The sequence below is a fragment of the Acanthopagrus latus genome, chromosome 12, assembly GCF_904848185.1.
Source record: "Acanthopagrus latus isolate v.2019 chromosome 12, fAcaLat1.1, whole genome shotgun sequence".
Lineage (NCBI taxonomy): Eukaryota > Metazoa > Chordata > Actinopteri > Spariformes > Sparidae > Acanthopagrus > Acanthopagrus latus.
In genome coordinates this window covers 1758827-1779967 of record NC_051050.1, presented here as the reverse complement: position 1 = coordinate 1779967, position 21141 = coordinate 1758827, and the positions used below count along the sequence as shown (strand labels likewise).

The 21141-nt window shown below is 38.6% G+C and overlaps 1 protein-coding gene across 4 annotated transcripts in view; it reads right to left on the bottom strand.

The window, feature by feature from the left end:
• ptpa (protein phosphatase 2 phosphatase activator) overlaps positions 1-20041 on the bottom strand; it is a 29597-nt gene extending 9556 nt beyond the window's left edge. The window contains exons 1-10 of one of the 4 annotated variants that reach the window (XR_005078033.1): positions 19891-20041; positions 18738-18847; positions 18537-18623; positions 17830-17955; positions 17047-17164; positions 15412-15511; positions 12592-12716; positions 12299-12452; positions 9950-10050; positions 431-448 (exon numbers count right to left, since the gene is read on the bottom strand). Coding sequence is in view for 3 of the 4 variants with exons in the window: in XM_037116532.1 (XP_036972427.1) it covers positions 341-448; positions 9950-10050; positions 12592-12716; positions 15412-15511; positions 17047-17164; positions 17830-17955; positions 18537-18623; positions 18738-18847; positions 19891-19915 (900 nt within the window). In the remaining variant the exon portion in view is untranslated. Of the gene's footprint in view, positions 1-340; positions 449-9949; positions 10051-12298; positions 12453-12591; positions 12717-15411; positions 15512-17046; positions 17165-17829; positions 17956-18536; positions 18624-18737; positions 18848-19698 lie in introns of those variants that run through there. The other 3 variants (XM_037116532.1, XM_037116533.1, XM_037116534.1) reach the window with 3 other exon arrangements.
• Between the last annotated feature and the right edge of the window lie 1100 nt (positions 20042-21141).

Genomic DNA, 21141 nt, shown 5'->3' with positions numbered 1-21141 from the left:
GATCAGTGAATTTGTTTGTGCAGGTGAGAACATTTTTTTATCTGCAAAATGTGTACAGTGATTGCAAACCATCCCCACAGAGCTGACATAGAGATAATCAAGAGCAAATCAAACTGGATGAATAGACATCCACATTCACATAGCCTTGCTTTGCGGTGGCACACAAACTTTAACACAAATGTCTTCTATAGCATTCATTATGATTTTATGTCTTTAGGTTTTTAGTTTTGGGTCAGCCAAGACTAAAACATGGACTCCTTCTTCACCAAACTGCTTGCATCGGTATTATAATTTAGTCAAAAATTGGACTGGCCAGTGACAATGACAAAGATTGAAGTACCTCTGCCTTGTACATCCTGATGAGGCCCTGGTTGACTTTGGACCAGGAAGGAACAGCACTGATGTTCCACAGCTGGTTGGAGTGTTCAGCAAATGGGCCTGTCTTCATCTACAGAACAAAGAGAGAATGAGAAAGATAAGAAGATAAAGAGGAACAGGTGAGTCACAATCATAGTAACTTGTCCACAGACTTGACAAGGATCTAAAACAAACTCACGCACTTTATTCATTATGCTGGAAGATGACAAGAAATCCTGCACTGCTTCCAGTTGGTGTATATCTTAGTCTTAACTTTTCAATTTTCTTTTTTCGATTAAATGTTTAAAAAACATTCCATGTACACTGAGAGCAAACTCGTTTCTTTTTGGTGTAGACACACTTGCCAATAACACTGATTTTAATTTGAAGCATGTTCATTACTCATGTTCATTTTGAGCGGAGACAGTGTGGATAAGTGTGTGTGTGTGTGTGTGTGTGTGTGTGTGTGTGTGTGTGTGTTTGTGTCTTAAGAGAAAAAATGATGCTTGATTGACATCACATTTCAGCCTTTGATTAATGTCAGTACAGTGTATGAATCATAGCTCATTTCTTAACTTCATTCGACAACTACACAAGAAATTATTTCAATAAGATAACTTCAGTCCTCTTGAAATCATTATTAAAGTGATTTATCCAAAGTCTGTTTCAGAGAATCAAACAATCCCTCAGTCCCAAAGTTTCTCCCTGTAATGAATCTTTGGTCAGCCTGGGTTGAGTCAGTCACAATGGATTCCAATGATGACCCATTTTCATGGCAGAGAAGCCATATTCTGGCAAAACTATGAGTTTTTGGAATATAATGAGCTTATTCATAGACAGTGGAGAGGTTTTACACTGTGAAAATGGGTCACCAGCATAATCCACTGTAAATAACTACACTAAAGCTAATTTAACAATGAAATGCAAAACTTTTTATATGCATCTTTAAAGTCTGACTTTCTTAAAGACATATTTGTATGTATAGTTTTTAAAAGGTCATGTGTAAATATTTATACACACACACACACAGGTGTGTGTGTGTATTTTATATATATATATATATATATATATATATATATATATATATATATATATATATATATATATATATATAAATAAAAATATATATATAAATATAATATATATTATATATAGACTTTTTAATCAATCTTCATATTTGACTTTATTTCCATTAAGGTACTGGGAAAAAAAAAAAAACAAACTCAAAAACATCTTTTTGAAATAATAATAAACACCAAAAAATGAGACACAAACAAATTATTGGTTTGAGACGAAATTTGCAAGAAAACACATACAGCAAAAAGAAAGACTGGTCTCGGAAGGGATTTTAGTCTCTGTGGAGGGCACTGATGCTGCTGGCTGGCTAATCGCTGACCGGAACTTACAAGCTCCACTTCAGGACCCAATAGTGCCCCCGCTGTTGATGTATGGAAATGCAACTGTAAACTGAAGACGGTAGGTAGCCTATAAAGCTGTGGTGGTTGTTGTTTTTTCTGTCTTTTGGGGCTCTTTTAAATTAATCTTTTGTTTTGTCCTGAAGATTATAAGCAATAAAATAAAGCTAAAAGGAAGAGGAAGACATTTTTCATCAATCACTTATGAAAATGCTGATAAAAGCTACTGAATACATTGCTTTTTTATGACATTGATTAAATTAATCAATAAAGTAAAAAATACATTCAGAACAAAAGGATGATTGTTGTTCCAGCAATAACCTAAATAACATGAATACATTCTGGATTCAACACTGAGTGTGTTAGTTTACAGACAAACAGTCAGAATATATAGCTAGGCATTCACTGTGACACTGACAAAAACAAATGTATGAATTCATGAATGTATGAATGAGTGAGGACTACAGAGCGTTTTCCCACCATTTTCTCCCAAGAGGCAGCGGAACCCAAACCCAGACCCTCAGGCATCAATCTAACAACCACCTCCTTTTTCCATCCCCTCATCCTCCCCTCCTCACATGGTTCCAGACACTTTCCAGGGCCTCGCATGAGAACACATGGGGGAAGGGCATGGAAGAGGGAGGAAAGGGGGGTGGAGACAGCCCGTATTCCCTGGAGGGGGGAGTGATTCACAGCAGCATGTGGGGAAGGAAGTGACTCATGTTTGGGACGACGCACACACAAACACAAATGCAAGAGCTCTGTGTGTGAATTTAAAAAGAGAACATGAGTTTGAAGTATCCACATGTGCGTGTGAATAGGAAGAAAATAATTGGATGCACATATGGAGTGTTGCATGCATACTGGCCTGTTGGAGCAACTGTAAACACAAGAAAAAAACAAAAAAAAAACAAGGTGGCAGTGGAGCCTGAATAAGGCGAGTAACAGGAGGGACAGGACAAATAATTGAAATCACAGGCTACTCCAACTAGCATGAATAATATAACAGCAACTCTTAATGAGACTCAGTGCTCCCACGTGCCTGTATGCACTCCCAACAATGTCTGGGCATGCTCCTGATGAGTCTGCGGATGGTGTCCTGGGAGATCTTCTCCCTGACCGGGTCAGGGCATCAGTGAGCTCCTGGACAGTCTGTGGTGGTGCTTGGAATCGTCAGACACATCAGTACATAACGTCTCATAAGTGCTCAGTTGAATTTAGGTTAGGGGAACGAGAGGGCCGGTCAATGACATCAGTGCCTTCGTCATCCAGGAACTGCCTACACATTCTTGACACATGAGGTCGGGCAATGTCCTGCACCAGGAGTAACTCAGGGCCCACTGCAGCAGCATAAGGTTTGACAATTGCTGAGGATTTCATCCCGGTACCCAACATCAGTAAAGGTACCGTTTGCTATGACTCTCCAAGGATATTCCTCCAGGGTTGACAACCACTTACCCATTGCCAAAACGGTCATGCTGGATGATGTTACAGCCAGCTTAATTTTCACCACAGTGTCTACAGACTTTTTTCACACCTGTCACATAAACTAACAAAGTGCCACTGGCAGACCTGCCAATTTTGGTGTTCCCTCACAAATGCCAGTTGAGCTTCACGGTGCTGTGCTGTGAGCAGAGGTCCCACTAGAGGACGTTGGGCCCTCATGGAGTCTATTTCTAACAGTTTAATTGAAACAATTAAATTCATAGAGGACTTAAACCCCAAACTACTTTTTTCAACTGAAAACCAATGTATACGGGTCTTTAGCAGTGTAGATTGATGGTCCAAAATTTGGACATTTTAGTGCAAATTTTTCAAATTCTACATATTGTGTTACAAATAGGAATAGTGACTGCCCTTTCTGGTTGTAAGCTGGCTATTGCTATTTGCAAATCTGAAGGCAGGTGACAAATTTGTCAGCAGCTCTTGTTTCAGCATAGGAGTCAACAGAGCAGTTGTGAGTATAGAGTGTAGTGATTGAGTAATTCAATAAAAAATACCTGGCAACAGCACAGTTGCCAGGATAAAATCCTGGCAGTTAATGTTTTTGCTAACCACTGACACGTTCACATCATGCTATATTAACATCTCTACAACATGTGTCATATCATGTTCACATTACGTGTTTATGCCAGGTCAGTGCGACTGTGTTGACGTGAAACCAGTAAAGATTTTAAATGAGACCATGGGACCATTTCACTGCAGTAAACACAAAGATGCAGAAGCTGTTAAAAATGACTTTCATCATCATCTCAAACAACAGCTCCTGAAAAGACACTACGTCCATGACAGAGAAAAGTGGCAACGCAAAAAAGAAGTTAGACAGGAGTACATTTTGTCAGGACTTTCTAACACTGGAGACAGCTGTGGAGAAGTTAAAAGATAAACATTTCTTTAGACCGTCAAGCAACGTCTAACACTGTCTGTTTACTGAAAATTAACTTTGACACAAACTATGACAGTGGGCATGATGTCACTGTTTTCTAAGTATTGTAGCATTGCTAAAGCTGAGCTAAGTAAGCTGTGATGTAAACATACTATATACACATAAACGCAAGACGTGAAGATCAAAAGACAGCAGTCTTATTTTGAGTGGATGTATTCTTGCCCTGCTGTCACTGAACAGTTGCCTTTATTTGTACCAGCTGAATGTAAATTGTGAAATTGCATGGACCAGGGCAGTAGAACAAATATTGTCATTCAATTCATGAATTGGCATTATAGTTATGAGAGGTTTATTACGTGTGTCTCACTGTAGCAGTGACAGTATTAGATGTGTACACTAAATTATGATCTTTTTGCTCCAGGAAAGAACAAGGAGTAGCTCTGGTTTGTACCCAGCTGAAGAAATGACCAGGCCTGCAGAGCTGGAAGATTCTACTGTATCAAGTATTGGACCTAGTGACAGTGACAAGTAAGTCTAAAGTGGCTGAAGATCTCAGGTAGTTGTATTGATGGTTAAAAACTGTACGCTGTGAAAACCATGTGGCTGTCTGATTAACAGGTTTTTCTCTGTAGTCCATGTTTCGTGTACTTGTGATAATATAAAATCATTAGTTTTGTACACAACTGATCCTTAGTTTCTTCCTGATAGAGGATAGATGGCACTGTGATGTATGGATTATGTGTAAACATCATCAGAGTGAAATAATGAAAAAAAATCCTGTCTGTAATATTAAATCATATCAGTCATATCCTACAGGTACAGAAGGTTTTACAAAAACAATTAAAAACACTTCAGAGCTCACACTGTATATAGCTGATTCTGATCACATCACTGTACACACTGTCTAATAAACACAATGCTAACATGTTCTAAAACAATATGTCTGAGTTAAACTGCCCTGCCAGGCCTTTGTCTTTTTTGGCGCAGAATTCCAGCCCAGCCATGACTTTACCACCCTGCCCTTTATTCTCGTCTGTAGCTCATCTCATCAACAAGCCGCCCCAGTGGACATCTGTCTCTAAACATTACATGAGCTGACATCTTTGACCATCATCCCATGACACATACTCTCTATACTGAGAACTTTTACACACACCATGATGAAGAGGTTTGCACAAAACTGTACAGCTTTATGAGTCCAAAACATACATATTTGCTATAGTATTCTTCATAATATTTCATCTGTAATAAATGTCAGAAAATGAAAGGCTGTTTGTGTTGACAAAATCTGAAGTAAAACATTTCAACCTGCTGGAAAAGCTTTTGTGCCTGTTTTACTCAAGTTACAGTAGTAGTTTAGTATGCTAAGTATAGATCAACAATATCTGATCGACTACTAACCTACTAAGCAGTTGTGTGCAGTTGAACTATATTCACTTCTATTAACTGACTGTACAACAGAAATGGAAATGCAGAAACAGTTGAGCACAATGTAGAGATCAGGGGTGGAAGTAACTTAGTACATCTTCTCAAATTACTGTCATTAAGTAATATTTTGGGTAATGTGTATTATAATTTTACTCGTACGTAAAGTGAAACTCTCACAGAAAAGCATCCGAGGCTTTATTTGTGAATGTATGTGAGTCAAACCTTCATGTAAAAGCATAATTACAACGAAAGAGGCACTTTTAAGATTTATTGTAGTTTTGTTGTCGGGCAAGCTTATTTTCTTTTTTTTTCATAATTATCTTTTTATTAGGAAGTTTCACATCAATTGATAAGTAGAAATGGAATTACAGTATCAAAATTGTACAGAACCAAGGGTTTAGTATCAATAATTTCTTGTTCCAAATGTCCGTTGTCCATTCCCTTTTTTAGAAAATGTATGTAAATATATGTGTTAAGAAAAAAAAAAACAAAAAAAAACATACGAGTGAACTTTTTACATCCAGAGGGGTAAAAAGGGAGAATATAAATACATAAAATGAAAAAATAAGTAGAATGTCTGTTGCAGTTTGGCCTCATTCATTTATATTCACTTTTCTGATATACATTGGGAAACCCAGAAGGAAAGAAATCTCTCTATAAACGCAAGGAATCTGTGTGTGTGTGTGTGTGTGTGTGTGTGTGTGTGTGTGTGTGTGTGTGTGTGTGTGTGTGTGTGTGTGTGTGTGTGTCTGTTCCTCAAATATCTCTGCGGATCAGGATCAGACTGACCTGAGAGTTTCAACGACAAGGTGGATGAATGACAGGCAATGACGGTTGGTGTAGAGACAGCCAGTGATATTGAGAGTTGAGAGATTTGTGACATTTAGCGTGTTTGGAGTGTGTAGTTAGTGTGTTATGTAGTGTGTTTAGTGTGTAGTGGTGTCGTTTTTTTGTTTAATGAGTCAAAACAGTGAGGAGATGCTGAATGTGGAGCAGGCAGTGCAGCTCTTCATTCAGCTGGAAGGAGCTCGGGCAGACCTGAGTATTGCCTGTATTTAAATGTAAATAGTTACAACTTTGTAAAGTTTTTAAGTTTATGCACATATTTAGCAAACAACTATTTATATTTGCATTATAAGTAATAAAAATGGTTTGTTAAACATATTTGTGGTTTTCACAGTTAAAAAATGTAACTTTTTCTACTTAGATTTTATGGGTTTTTTTTGTGATTTTAGGTCCATTGTGTTAATACAGTATATCAAAATAAAAAATAACTGTACAGTCACACATGTGAGGTTGTGCTGAAAATAATGACACCAAGTAAACAGTTTTTAAGGTGAAATATAATGGCAAAATCAAAAATAGTCAAAAACGGCCAATTATACCCTGGAATATCGGATTTCACCACAAACCTAAATATCCCTGATGTCCCACCTTCAAACACAGCCTCATTTGGCCGTCCATGAAAAAGCTACTTAACCAACCACTTTCCTATAGGGATACATATTCCCTATGGACACTGCACTAGTCAAATAAACAAGTGCTCCTTCAACTTGTTACCTTGACAAAATCTGGTCTTAGAGGTCTGATGAAATGTACCCATTTCTCCCAGTGTGTCATGAATACGTCTAACTTTAGGTTGAGGGAAAAAGTGACATTTTCCATGGTATATATCTGTATTGTTACATCTATCCAGTTATGGGCAAGCTTATTTTCAATGGAGCGCAGGGGCACGCTTACGTTAGCATCAAAATCGCTACGTTTAAAACACTAAGAAGACTCGACACAACATGAAACTTTGCTTGTAGTATCCCCAGGGTCTCTACACATGAACACAAGCATTGAGGACATTGTTTGTGTATGCAGAGTTTACTAAAAAGAAGGTTTTCGAACAACTCACAATAGCAGCTGTATCTTTGGTGCGCCGCCGTCATGGCAGACAAAAAGTGTCGATCCCCGAGTGCAACCTAACAGGAAGGCTTGAGGAGAGGTCCACCATTACTCTCCTTCCTGTTAGGCCCGAAAACTAAACTACAGTAAATCTTAAGAGTGCCTCTTTCATCGTAATTATGCTTTTACACTAAGGTTTGACGCATATATATTCACATATAAAGCCTTGGTTGCTTTTTGAATAGAGTTTCACTTTAAGTACATTTTAGACCATGTAATCTACTTTGTTACTTTTGAAATTATAATTGAGTACTGTGTTCAATTTTAATGAATATCTTAACCTTTCATTTGTAATTTAGTAGCAAAGAAAGGCTCTCTGATCACAAATAGGCGAATGAAAAAGAAAAGACTGTAAAAACTGTGCAGCAGGCTCAGGTTTGGAGAGGTGACCACAATCACTGAGCAGCACACATCAGGAGCTCATTCAGACTGAAGAAATAAAGAATGAGAAACTCCTTTGATTGAATGTCTGCCTTTGATAATGCATTAAACATCAGAGGTTAAAAAGAATATTTTAAGCAGTGTTTGACAAGAAGAGTGAGAGAGTGAGAGTGAGAAAGTGAGAGAACTCTAGCACAGCGGTACTTGACATCGAACTTTACACTCTCTCAGAAAACAAGAGGGAGAGGAAAGGGACAGAAAGCTAGACAAAAAGGGCAGAAAACACAGTAGGGTTACAAATAACTATTATTCATTTTTTTTGATTAATTGCGACTTGAAGAGGTGACATTTTGACAATGCTTTGTACAGCCAACAGCAAACCAAAAGATGTTTAATTAACAATGATTTAAAATAGAAAAAAAAATCTGATCCCAACATTACAGAAGCTGCGACCACAGAGTAGTAAACTGACCCAAACATCTAGCTGAGGGTCAAAATAGTTGCTGATGAATTTTTCTGTCAATTGACAAACTATGTAATGAGTAAATTCAGCTCCAAAATCAGAGTATAAAACAAAAACAAATTAAACAAAACAGATGACTAAAAAGACAAAACAAAGTCACAAATAACAAACAGAGCGTAATGGATGAGGAGAAGCAGAGGCCCTACTCTGACACAACAGCAGCATCCTTTCATGACTGTTAGGAGGAAGGAGAGGTCAAAGCAGCAGGAGGAGGAGAAAGAGGGAAGGAGGTGGTGCCTATGAGGGGGAAGGCGGAAAAGGATGTAGCTGCTCCACCAACGCCCTCCTCTACTTCCCTCCCCTCCTTTTCCTCTAAAACCAAAAACAAAGCACATGGTTCCTGCTCTGGCACTCTACCAACAGAATCCATCTGCCTCCCCCCGTCTTCCTTTTCCTGGACAAAACCACATGCAGCTGTGGACCGCCAATTTATATCCAACAGCAAACCTTTATAAAACCAGTACAATGTTTAAACACACATATGGGACACATAGTCCATTCTTAATATATAATTACTTGAACTATTTGAAAAAAAGATGCAAAAGTGATCTAAAATGTCAATCGTGACAGGGTAGATTAGGACAAAATTGAATATTAAATGCATTTAAAGAAACTGAAAGAATTCAGTGCCACAGCGAGGGTCATGCCCATTAGGTTTGAAAAGACATTTACACTCTCCATGCACAGTCGATCTTGTGCTAACGCTTTAATCTTAGCAGCTACAGTGAAGATTTCAGTTTTAAAACAGGCTCTAAATTCTTTTCAGATCAGTTTGTAATCTTGGGGCTTCGGCAGACTTGGACTATACCGGACAAGCTTTATGGAGAAATTTAATGTTATATAGGTTGTTTTTCAGTTTTAAAACAAGAGCCAACTACTACTACTACACTAGAAAACAATGTATCAATTTGGCAAGTGTTGTAAAGTAAGTGGTTGGTGGACAGTACTACAATGCAGTCCTTTTTACAAAATAGTATCTTTACACAACAAGGTTTACAAGGTACTTACAGGACAAAAACACACTAAAGGAATGATTCCAGTGGTGATCATAAAAACAAGACATCATTTTTTGTATCCATTCTTTAGGAAAGACTCGGTGCTGAAACCTTTCAGTGATCATTTGATCAGCTGTTAATACAACATCAGTGATATAGCAGCTTTAAAGTATACTATTGTAAGGTGTTCATTGTATTATTCAGACCAAATGATAGAGTCCAAAACCAACATAGTATGGACTCCAGTTTACAATGATACAGTTGAGTCAAAGCCTAGTGGAGTGAACAGTAAAATAATTATACAGGAGGATGTGTAGCTTTACCTTTGTATTGAACTGCATTAAACTGAGAGTGTTCCTGTAAGTCTGACCACCCCCTGTAACCTTTAGTCAGTATACCCAACTATCCTTTTGTAAAATGAGTATGCCATATGTTCAAATAGTAATGTAAAGAAAAAAAAAACAGGTGTAGATGAAACTAGATGTCCAGATTGTGACTGTGTTTCATTTCCCACCTCATTGATGAACTTGATACAGTCCAGGAACATGTAGTCTAGATGATGCTCGTTCACCACCCTCTCATCAATAAAGTGCCGAGGCTCCAGTGTTGGATGATCTGCAGCGAGAGTGAGCTATGAATGCACAGGTTCACCACCAGGTGTCACCATTGACCTACATATTAACTTAGAAGTCACCTCCACCTCACAGCTATGTGGAGCCATTTTAACAGCACACAAACAAACATGGATGCTAGAGATGTCTTGTTGCTCTCTCCGTGACATGTGACAGTAGGAACAGCACAAGTGTTGATTACTGAATAAATGATCATGACTCACTGGGACATAAGAACTGATCCGAGCGTCATCATTTGTGACACCTGTGCTTTCCTGCTATGACAAGCGGAAAGGTTTTCTAGCTCAAGTATCAGCCTGTTTATGTTTGCTTTTAAATTTTACTGTTGAGCATCAGTGTTTTATTGCTTTTGAAGCTCTTGTGTGTTTACTTTTTAAGGCGTGAAAGCAGAGCAGACCAACCACGTGCTATCATGATGATGATGATGACATACTATATATGATTTTAGCTTACATTTAAAAGTTAGACTACTATTAAATACAGCTGACCTGTAAGCTCTAACTAATGTACAGAGCCTGAATTTATTGAAGATAATTTGGTAACCATGGTAACACATATATGCATCACCTAATGATTTTCCCTGATTAAAATGAGTTGAGGCAGAGGTGAGAGTTTGGGTTTTACTCAATTTTAGCAGTTTCCCAATAATAAGCCAGTGAGATGTAGTGATGGTAGACCCCTGTAATATTTTGGTCTAAAAAGCTTAGTTCTGTCTGTTCATCACTGAAACTTTATGGTAGTGATGCAGGAGCTCCAGCTGGTCATAAACATGGGCATGACTCCAGAGAAGATAAGTAAACACACGAGGCTCTGTAATGATGTGCTGCAGAGCCTGATTTTCCCTCATGGTTTCATGTAGTGCTGATGAAGCAGGCTGACATCACCAAAAACTGAGTTATCAGCCGGTCATCACGACTTAATGTTTAGTCTGTAGTCAGTGTAGATGTGTAAAGAACATAAATATTCTTTTTTATTGGTCTGGAACAAATTAACTGAACTACAGGTATGAGAGTTACCACAGCTGTCCTAGAATCCAGATCAACTGCCTTAGGTGCCTTGACTAGGGCTAATCAATTTGACGCAATTGTGTAGTTACAATTATTTCCTATATATGTAACTACAGGTCCACATTCTATTTAAACAAGATAAGTTTGTACCAAATATCAGCTTGACCTATTACATTCTCTAATAACAAGCACTACACTACAACCCCAACTCCCAAGAAGTTGGGGCCCAGTGGAAAACAAAGAAATGTGAACATTTACTAATCCTTTTTGACATATACTAGACTGATAACAGTACAAAGACAACATATTTAATATTTGTTTCACCTAATCAACTAGAGCCTGACTGATATATATCGGATGGCTGATACTGGCCTATCATACATATCATGACTGGCATATTTTTTTGTCCAAGATGAAAATAAAATATAAAGATTATAATACAGAAAAGATGCAACAAAAGACTGTGAAAGTTGTGAAATTGTGACATGGCTCAGGAACACTTAATAAAACTGTTAATCGTTAATGTTATCATTATTCTATTAATCTTATTATAGATTATATGATAGATTATGCAAGTAGAAAAATCTTGCCCCCCTCACCAGTTAAATCTGTCACCTATTATACCATGATTAGACATTATAAATCATGAAAATTGTGATTAAAATTGTTTAATGACACAGTGCTTACTTCACATCAACCTGCATTAACTGGTGCCTGTTTTAGTGTCCTTTCACACTTTTGGAATCTGTTCTATTTACAATTGATGATGAGCTGTTCTGTGGCTGAACTGGCCAGGATTACTTCTGTTGTGTGTTCCATGACATTGTTAAATGCCACTCTTACAACCAGTAATGTCTGTGCATATTCCCAGGGTACGGAGGATGCTGAAGTGTGTGATTTCTTTTTAAGAATGGATGTCTCCCCGGCTGCCTTCAGTGCCCTGTCCCTGCCGCGGACAAGGTGATGGTGTTGGGTTATATTCAAGAACAGATCAACTGAAAACGGAACAGATGAGAGAGGTCTGGCTATGTAAGACTAGATATGACTTGAATATAACACTTAAAATTAAAATCTCCGGTAAAATCAGCTTTTCCAACATTTAACGTTACCCCGGGACTGCAAAGATTTAACGTCAGCCCATATTTTCTATCCCTGACGCTTGAGTAATGCATGGAAGGTATTTCATGGAGTGGAGAATTATTTATATTAACTTACAGCAGTTACCTGTCATTGTCAATTTGTTTACTTTAGGGAGAGGATTCAGATATTTTCAGCAGAAGTGGCCCTGATATGATGATGATGAACTCAGCGTATCTTCTGTTCAAAATGATGATGTACTCCCCTGCGTGGTCAGTGTAGGCTGCGCAGCCATCTGCAACTATCAGATCCAATAGCAATAGTTTGTAAAACGGTCCTATCAGCACTTAATAATCAGCCAAACAATCCACGCTTTACATCTGCCCAACCGATTAATCGGTTGACCTCTAGTTGTGACTGACCTGTTGTCACTTTCTTACCTATAAACTGGGAGCTTCCCCAGATGAAGGGTAGAAACTGGAAGTCATCCAGTCCCCATACACCTTGGCTTCCAGCTGGCTCCATTCTGTAGGTCCTCTGCAGTTTCCGCATCACTGACAAATACCTGCAAACACAAAGAGAAGAAAAACATGAGCAGCAGGAGTCAGAAAAGAGCATGATCAGTATTAACAGCTGATATCATCTTCCTATTCTCTGGTCAAATGATTTGTGATGCGGATAAGATCTATTCAATCTTATATTGCAGTAATGGTATGTATTGTTATACAATCTTAAGGCAGCAACTAACAATAACTTATCAATTAATTAATTAATTGATTAATTGATGGGGCGGCTGTAGCTCAGCGGGTAGAGCAGGTCGACCAGTGATCGGAAGGTCACTGGTTCAAACCCCAGCTCCGGGCAGGGCTGAGCTGCATGTCAAAGTGCCCTTGAGTGAGATACTGAACCCCACATTGCTCACTAGCTCACTAGCTCACTGCGATGAGCTGGCGACTTATCCAGGGAGTACCCTGCCCTCGCCCTGAGACAAGGCTGGGATTGGCTCCAGCAGCAACACCCCGCGACCCCATAGAAAGGGATAAGCAGTTACGGATAATGACATGACATAATTAATTGATAATCTTTTAGTCTATAAAATGTCAAAGAAAAAAATCAGAGAACTTAAAGTGACGTCTTTGCTCTTTTTGTTCAACCAGCAGTTCAATACCTGAACATTGTTCATACTGTCATAAATCAATCTGCAAAGCCTCACATTTAAGAAGTGGGAGCCTGCTTTGACATTTATGATTGAAAAATGACTCAGAAGATTAATCAATCAAAATAGATCAACCAAGTGATTAAAGTGAAACTCTCAGCAAAAAGCAACTGAGACTGTATTTGTGAATGTATATGAGTCAAACCTTCGTGTAAAAGCATAATTACGATGAAAAAGACACTTTTAAGATTTACCGTAGTTTGGTTTTTGGGCAGGCTCATTTTCAATGGAGTGCTGGGGCACTCTTACACTAGCATCAAAATCGCTATTTTCAAAACACTAAGAAGGCTCGACACAACATGAAACTTTGCTCGTAGTATCACCAGGGTCTCTACACATGAACATGAGCATTGAGAACATTGTTTGTGTACACAGAGTTTAGTAAAAAGAGGGTTTTTGAACGATTCACGTTAGCTGCTGCATCTCCGGTGGACTGCCGTCATGGCAGACAAAAAGTGTCGATCCCCGAGTGCAACCTAACAGGTAGGAGAGTAATGGTGGACCTCCTACCTGTTTCATGTTGTGTCGAGCCTTCTTAGTGTTTTGTTGTAATTATGTTTTTACACGAAGGTTTGACTCATATTCATATACTCATATATAAATAAAGCCTAAGTTGCTTTTTGGCGAGAGTTTCACTTCATATAAAGCAACCAGACACAAACTGGCAATTTGGCAGTCATTGAAAAACTGGAATATTTCTGCAAATATAATGCAGCACTGCAAATCTGTTACACAAAGGCGAAATTCTGGCCTGATGACGGGATAACGTGATAAGTCAAATGATGACCAAAATAACTGACATCCATCCGCTGGGGAACACAAATGTCTGCACAAACTCTCAGTAGATGTTTCAGTCCCGACCAAAGTAGTGGCCAGTGGCTGACAGAAACAATTAAATTAGCCTTGATATTAACTATATTGATACGCGGTCTCAAAAATAACTGCAATTAACTATTACATTATTATTTTTGCCCCGATTATAATTATAGTATGACAGCATAATTTGCATTTTTGTCAGACTTATTAAGAACATTCATTAATTAATTATGAATTCATTATGAATTGGTAAATAAATGGTAAATAAATACTGTGTAGGTCATCTCTAAAACATCATCTGGATGATCATTATGACGTTGCAACTGATGTCTACAGTTTTACAGTTTAATAGTTTAATAAAACTGGCAAAAGACAAAAGTTTTGCTTCTACTTCTCATGCTACAGTTAATAATGATGTCACAGTGTAATGGTTGTAGAAACAGGACATCATCCACCCCATAGATTCACTATAGGTGAATCTATAGGTTCACTATAGGTGAGCTATCGGTTCTGCCCCCCAGGACAGATGCTTCCTACAAAAACACAGTCAAAATGTCAGTGCACAACCAAAACAGGAAGAGTTGCCTCATTTTCCATGTTCACTATCCCCAGGTAACAGTGGAACAACTGGAATAAATGTGGAAACTTTCCACTGCAAAAAAAAAAGAAGCCAGCTGATGGAGGAGGCACAGAAGGAGATGAAGCCGAGATAAAACAAGAGTTAACTGATGGGCTGTGTAACTCCGCCCGAGAACAGGGTTTCTAGGTCAAACTGGGATTCTTACAGTTGTTATTTGCTGTGGACAGTAGCCAGGCTGCTAGCTGTAGCCACGTTGGTAATGCTGTGTTTGTGAAAGTGGTGCCAACAGTAATTCCATGAGGAAACATAAAGTTGTCCATTTCCACTTAAACTACCATTTATTTATGATGGTTATTATAAAAGTGTTACCATAAACCAGACTATCCTTAACAAACCACAAAACATATAAACATGTTTTAAAATGGATAAAATGTTGGGGGTCATTCTTACATGTAAATGTAATGTAATACAACAGGCAGTGTCAAAATCAGCAGGTAGAGGTTATGTATATATGTCAATCAGTCAATAAGATAAAAATGATATGTAATCAACATAATTATCATGACCTTATAGCCACACTGTTTGTAAGCCTATAAACAATCTCATCGTTACAGTAACATATGGTAAACAACAGCAGTAACAGCTCACCTGTTAAAAATCTTAAAAACGATAGCCAGCTGATCGTCCACCCTGAGAGCACCGACCTTACAGAGGCAGCAGAGGAACGCAGCAAAAGCAGCTTCATGACCTGAAGAGATAAATTCACACACAAGAAAGATCACTAGCACCAAGTGGTCCTTTCTGGATCCAAGGAAGAAAAATATCAATCACCTCTGCTTTGAACCTCCGGTAATAATGTCAGCGCATTACTGCTATTATCAATGACCCCACTTTTAATGTACATGGTACTACTACTGATACTACCACTGTTTTCACTTGTGCCTGCTCAATCCATCATAATTTCATATTATTCAGTATAATGTTAACAGGATATTTGGCCTTTTGACCAAATGTTTTACTTAAAAAAGAGGGAATCATTCTGGATTACAAGACTCTTTGTGACACTCCTGCTCCACACACTAGTATATTAACAATACATTTAATATACACATATTTATGTTTTATTATCAATACTTTTTATATTTTATATCCACGTGTAATCCTCCAGCTTCAGTCTTATACCTCTCATAGTGTAACTTCTACTTAGGGTTTCACTTGTAGGACTAAGTGCCTGCTGTCTTTGTACAGCTGTGAATCACTGATAGTAACTCAGTGCATCATTGCGCCTCCTGGTGGCCAAACACATACTACTGTCTGTGTTGTATATCTACAGTGTGATACAGTTGGCATCAAGTTGCAGAAAGCATCACATTTATGAAATATGGCAACACAGCAGCTACCAAATTACCTCTCAGCATGATATGACAGATGACAGCAGGGTTATGGGCACAAGAGCTGGGATCGGACAACCGATCAATAATGATTTTACGCTCTGATCTAAATCATGAAACTGATCAAATCTTGGTTGAAATTACAAAAGATTCTCTTACTTATCTCTAGCTTGACCTTGTACATATCCTTGTGCATATAAGAGTTCTGGAGCAGTATGAAAACCTATATTTGAAATTCATCAGCAATATCTTTTCAGAAACAGTGTCCCAGTTACTGCTTATAATCCTCAGAACACACTGCCATTCAAGGTGATTTAAGTTTTTTTTTGCATTTGAACCTTTATTAGGTAGCACAGACAGACAGGTTGGACAGAATTGACAAGAAACAAAAGATTTGCAGCCTGGGTCACCAAGACTCAATTCATTTAATCTTTGCACAGAACTGTAGTATTGGTTGAGCTATTGTTTCAGAATGCCCAAAATAATTTGGGCAAATAAAAAAAAAACACAGAAGCACCTACAGTACACAACTGGTAGAATCAAACAAATATGATCTGACCGTGGAAGAGACATGTGAAGAGACAAATGTATGCAGCCTCATGAGACCTAAAAACCAGCTATGGCATGGCTGGGAAATGAGGGAGACATCCAGTGGAGAATAAAGGACATACAATTAACGTGAGGTGTGTGAGAATGTGTCATGTTTGTAGAGGGTAGGGGGCTGGGGGGGCTGTCACTTATCTTGTGGTTTATGTCTTAGGTGTGTGAACATGTTAATGCTTCATGTTGTCCTGCCTAATATGTTATCCTTACTACCTGATACAATATATCATCCATTTTTGTGAATGAAGCATGAAATTGAAGAAAATAATACTAAAAACAGCACTGTTACCTGTTCCATAGTCTATCCTAGTGGCATTCCCCACAGACTCTTTTAGATAGACAGCTATCTCTGGAGCTGCAGCATATTTGTCAGCAGGGAGCACTGCTGACACCAAGGCCTCTGCTTCCTATACACACACAGTCACAGACATGCAGCAACATCACCTGTCAGTCCAGGCAGGTTCATACAGAGCAATTGGTCATATGCATGGCTGTGTAAGACAGTCTGTGTCAGTGACTGTCATTTAGAGATGCATTGTATTTGTGCAGACACTGAACTAATAAAGATGACTGGCCATCAGTCAGATTTGAGATCCACAGTAAAGACTCTTGTCATCATAATAAATGCATTTTAATTTTTAATGTGAATGCAGTGGTGGACCTTCACTTTAAACTGGATATGTATCTTATGAATATCTACTGTTTGGTAACATGAACTCAAATACTCTGTGTGGTTTTGTTAAAGTAGATTTAGGTGTCTTCCTAAATATATCGTCAAACAATATAATATTGACTCTGTCACAGTACCAACTCAAATATCCCAATATCACAACACATACTCTGAGTTCTGCCTGTCCAGATGTGAACACTGAAAACAGAGTGTCTGTTATTTTCATCGTGGAAGGAGTTTTCCAAATGGTCCTTTTCGGTGACCTAAAATGTCTACAAAATGCCTGTACATGTGCAGACAGGGCCTTAGACATTTTTTGTGCTTCTGGGCAAGTACAAATTTTAAAGTTTTGAACCATTGCATAGTGTGTGTGTGTGTGTGTGTGTGTGTGTGTGTACCAACCTGATCTAATTTGCTGTACCATGTTCTGTAGGCCTTATTACCAAAACGTGAAGGCTGGTCAACAGGGGGCGTCTCATTTATCCATTGGTCTAGAGTTCCCAGAAGCTCTAGTACCTTCTCCACTGTCTGTCACACAACAAGACAACTGTGACCAAAGCAACACATGCTGCATTTACATGTAATACAATAATGTTCCACTAATAATTTGAAAGGTAACAGATATCAACGCCGAGTAACCATGTAAACTCTCAATCCATTTCTCTCTGGTTGGAATAAAAATATTCTTTCCATGCACGCTGCTCCACATGGGGGTAACGTGGGTGACGTGAACAGGTTTAAGTGAGGTACAGAAACATTGCTACTATCCCATGATGATATACAAGTTGTTCAGAATAACCCTAGGTACTGTGCAAGGCCTTTACTTTTCTAGTACTTCTGGTATTTTCTACGACACTATGTAATCAGTATTCATTGTTAACATGCCCAACTAACAGTTTGTCACCTCTGGAGAGCGTCACTGGAAAAAGGTACTGCTTTGAGTGTGAAATCTTTTTTTTTACTCTGTGTGCACATAAGGCCAAGGCTAAGTCACTCTCATGGTGAAGTAAAACTGTTCATGTTCAAGTTGTAAAGATGTGTCTCTTAAAGCATTACGCCTCCCACTCAAAATATGCTACTCAACCCCAGCACTAAGACAGAGAACATACCTCTGACACTTTATATTCACACGTGAGCTTCTTTCCCTTCACACCTTCATTCAGTGTCAGAACAAAGCCCATGTAATCAGCATATGCCTGTAAGAAGAGATGTGATATATGTGGTCAATTGTGGTTCAGTAGTTTTTGTACATGACATGGAAAGTCAGACAAAAACAGAAGAAATTGAAACATGTTCACTCAGCCACCTACTTGAGATCGCTTCCACTTGCCCATGTCAGGAACCATGCTGATTTCTTTCTTGGGTACCATGAAGGTGTTGCTGACTCTACCTTCAGGTGCTTCATCCTCAGGAGTGGATCCTAAGTAAGTAAAGTAGAGATTGGAGAGTTTTAGATATCCATACTTTTGGAATTTAACATGAGCTTTCCTAAATAAGCAAACAATAAAACGGATGTTGTTGATATTACTGAGGAATGAGTACCAGGCACAGACATTTCTGTGAAAATATGCAACTGAGTTGCATCGCGGGAAACGTGGGATCCATTATTTACGACCTTGACCCAATATAGGGACTAGAATCCAGTATATGTCCACCTCTGCTGCCCCTATTTTGACATTTTAATGTTTAAATATGTCACTTAAAGCTGGAGTACCTCTACAACCGTCAAACAGTAAAGTGCAGGAGCAGCCATTTAATCACAATGTTTCAACCGATAAGGTAAATACTTGGCTCCATTTGCTATTTGCTATCTTCGTGCACGACTGGTTAGCTTTTGTATAGCGTAAATAATGGAATAATCTAACCCTGACACTTTCAAATAAGAGTCTGTCCTGAGGATGCTTTTGTCGTTCTTTGGTACAACAATGAAAAGTCTCCTCCACATTCACTCTACATGCAAGCTAACACATGTAGACAGGAAAGCAAATGACGTTAATAAAAGGCTGTTTCAGAGTTTGACAACGACTGTTAACAAGACAACAGAGTATGACTTCAAGTTGGTATTCAAGTGGGTAACCAACCCAAATGGCAACGTGAGTTATAACCTATTATAGCAGCTTTGCCTTAGATATAATGTGTGTGTGTGTCTATGTATACATACATACATACATACATACACACACACACACACACACACACACACACACACACACACACACACACACACACATATATATATATACACACATACATACATACATATATACATACACGAGCTCCAAGATAGCGGTGATACACATTCTGGGCGCATTAAACCACATAATTATATGTATATTACATTAATTGGTAAAATGTCCAGCGCGACGGCGTGCTGTACCTGCTAACATCACCAGTTTTTAACACAGCAGACAAACGAGACACAGTGCTTGCTAATACTTAGCAGAAGCATTGAGTTTTCTGTACCTGACTGCTGCTCTGTTTCCGCCATGGCGAGGTTCACACTCTTCTTCGTGTGTTTTAGGCAGATTTAAAAACAGACATCGCTCCTTACTGCCCTCTACTGTTGGAAAATGTTGGTGACATCCCAGTTCCGCTTGTGCAGCCTCCTTATTACAAACCCGGTTTGACTTCCTATGGTGTGAATGCTATTATCAAAATCGATCAATTCATGAATCTAAAAACAAACAATCAAATAAATGCCCGGTGTTGTAAAAAGGGCCCTTAAAAAATGTCATGGTAAAATATATGACTTTGGTAAAAGTGAACAACACCTGTACATTTAAATAAAAGTAATCAATTTTCTGATATTAAATGCATTTATGTGTCAAAGTACAAGCAAAATTTCAATAAATGTACATGTAAAGTACGTGATCTCAAGAGACAAGTGAATGGAGTATTGGCGAATTAGCACAAACTGTACCGTGAATGTGACTATAATGGGTAACAGTGCAGATGGATTACAGTGATATCATGCCATAGCATGATGTCAGTAAAAGAGGAAAGACTGGAGTGACAGCTCTGGTAGTGCAGCTTCTGGCTTGGAGGCTGGTGCCATGGCTAAAAAAACTATGAGGGGGGAGAGTGAACAAATGAAATGGAAAATCATGATAGTGTTCAAAAAAGAAGGGGGACATTTCATCCTCTGAAACTGACAAAACCAATTGAAAAAGAAATGGAAGATCAAGTTAAATACTTGATCAGATGCAGAGAGATTAAATGAAGAAAAAAAATCAGCGCTCACGTCCTAGGAAAAGTAGCAAAACTTAGAGGTGGTATTTATGATTTACCTTTGGCAGTGTCGACAGATGAGATAGCTCAGGCAGTAAAAGGGGAAAAGGTGGTGAATACGAGGATGCAAACATAAAGAAAGGGTGTAAAAACAGTTTGCCTAAGAATGTAAGAATGGGATATTTGAACAATGATGTGAGAGAGCACCAGCGCCATTATGGTGTTTTAAGTGTCAGAGAATGGGACACACTGCAGGACAATGTAAAGGAAAACTAAGTGCAAGATGTGCAGGTGAACATGACTATGGAAAGGTGGGGGAGATAGTGCTGCTTAAGGAGGGTGCCCTGTTCAAAGGCAAGCAAGAAAGGTGCAAAAAAAACCAAAAAAAAAACCAGCCAGGTGTCTTATGCTGACACAGTTAGAAGTGAGGGAAAATGAGCTGGACAGACCCAGTGCTGTCCACGTGATAAATAGTGGACTCCCTTG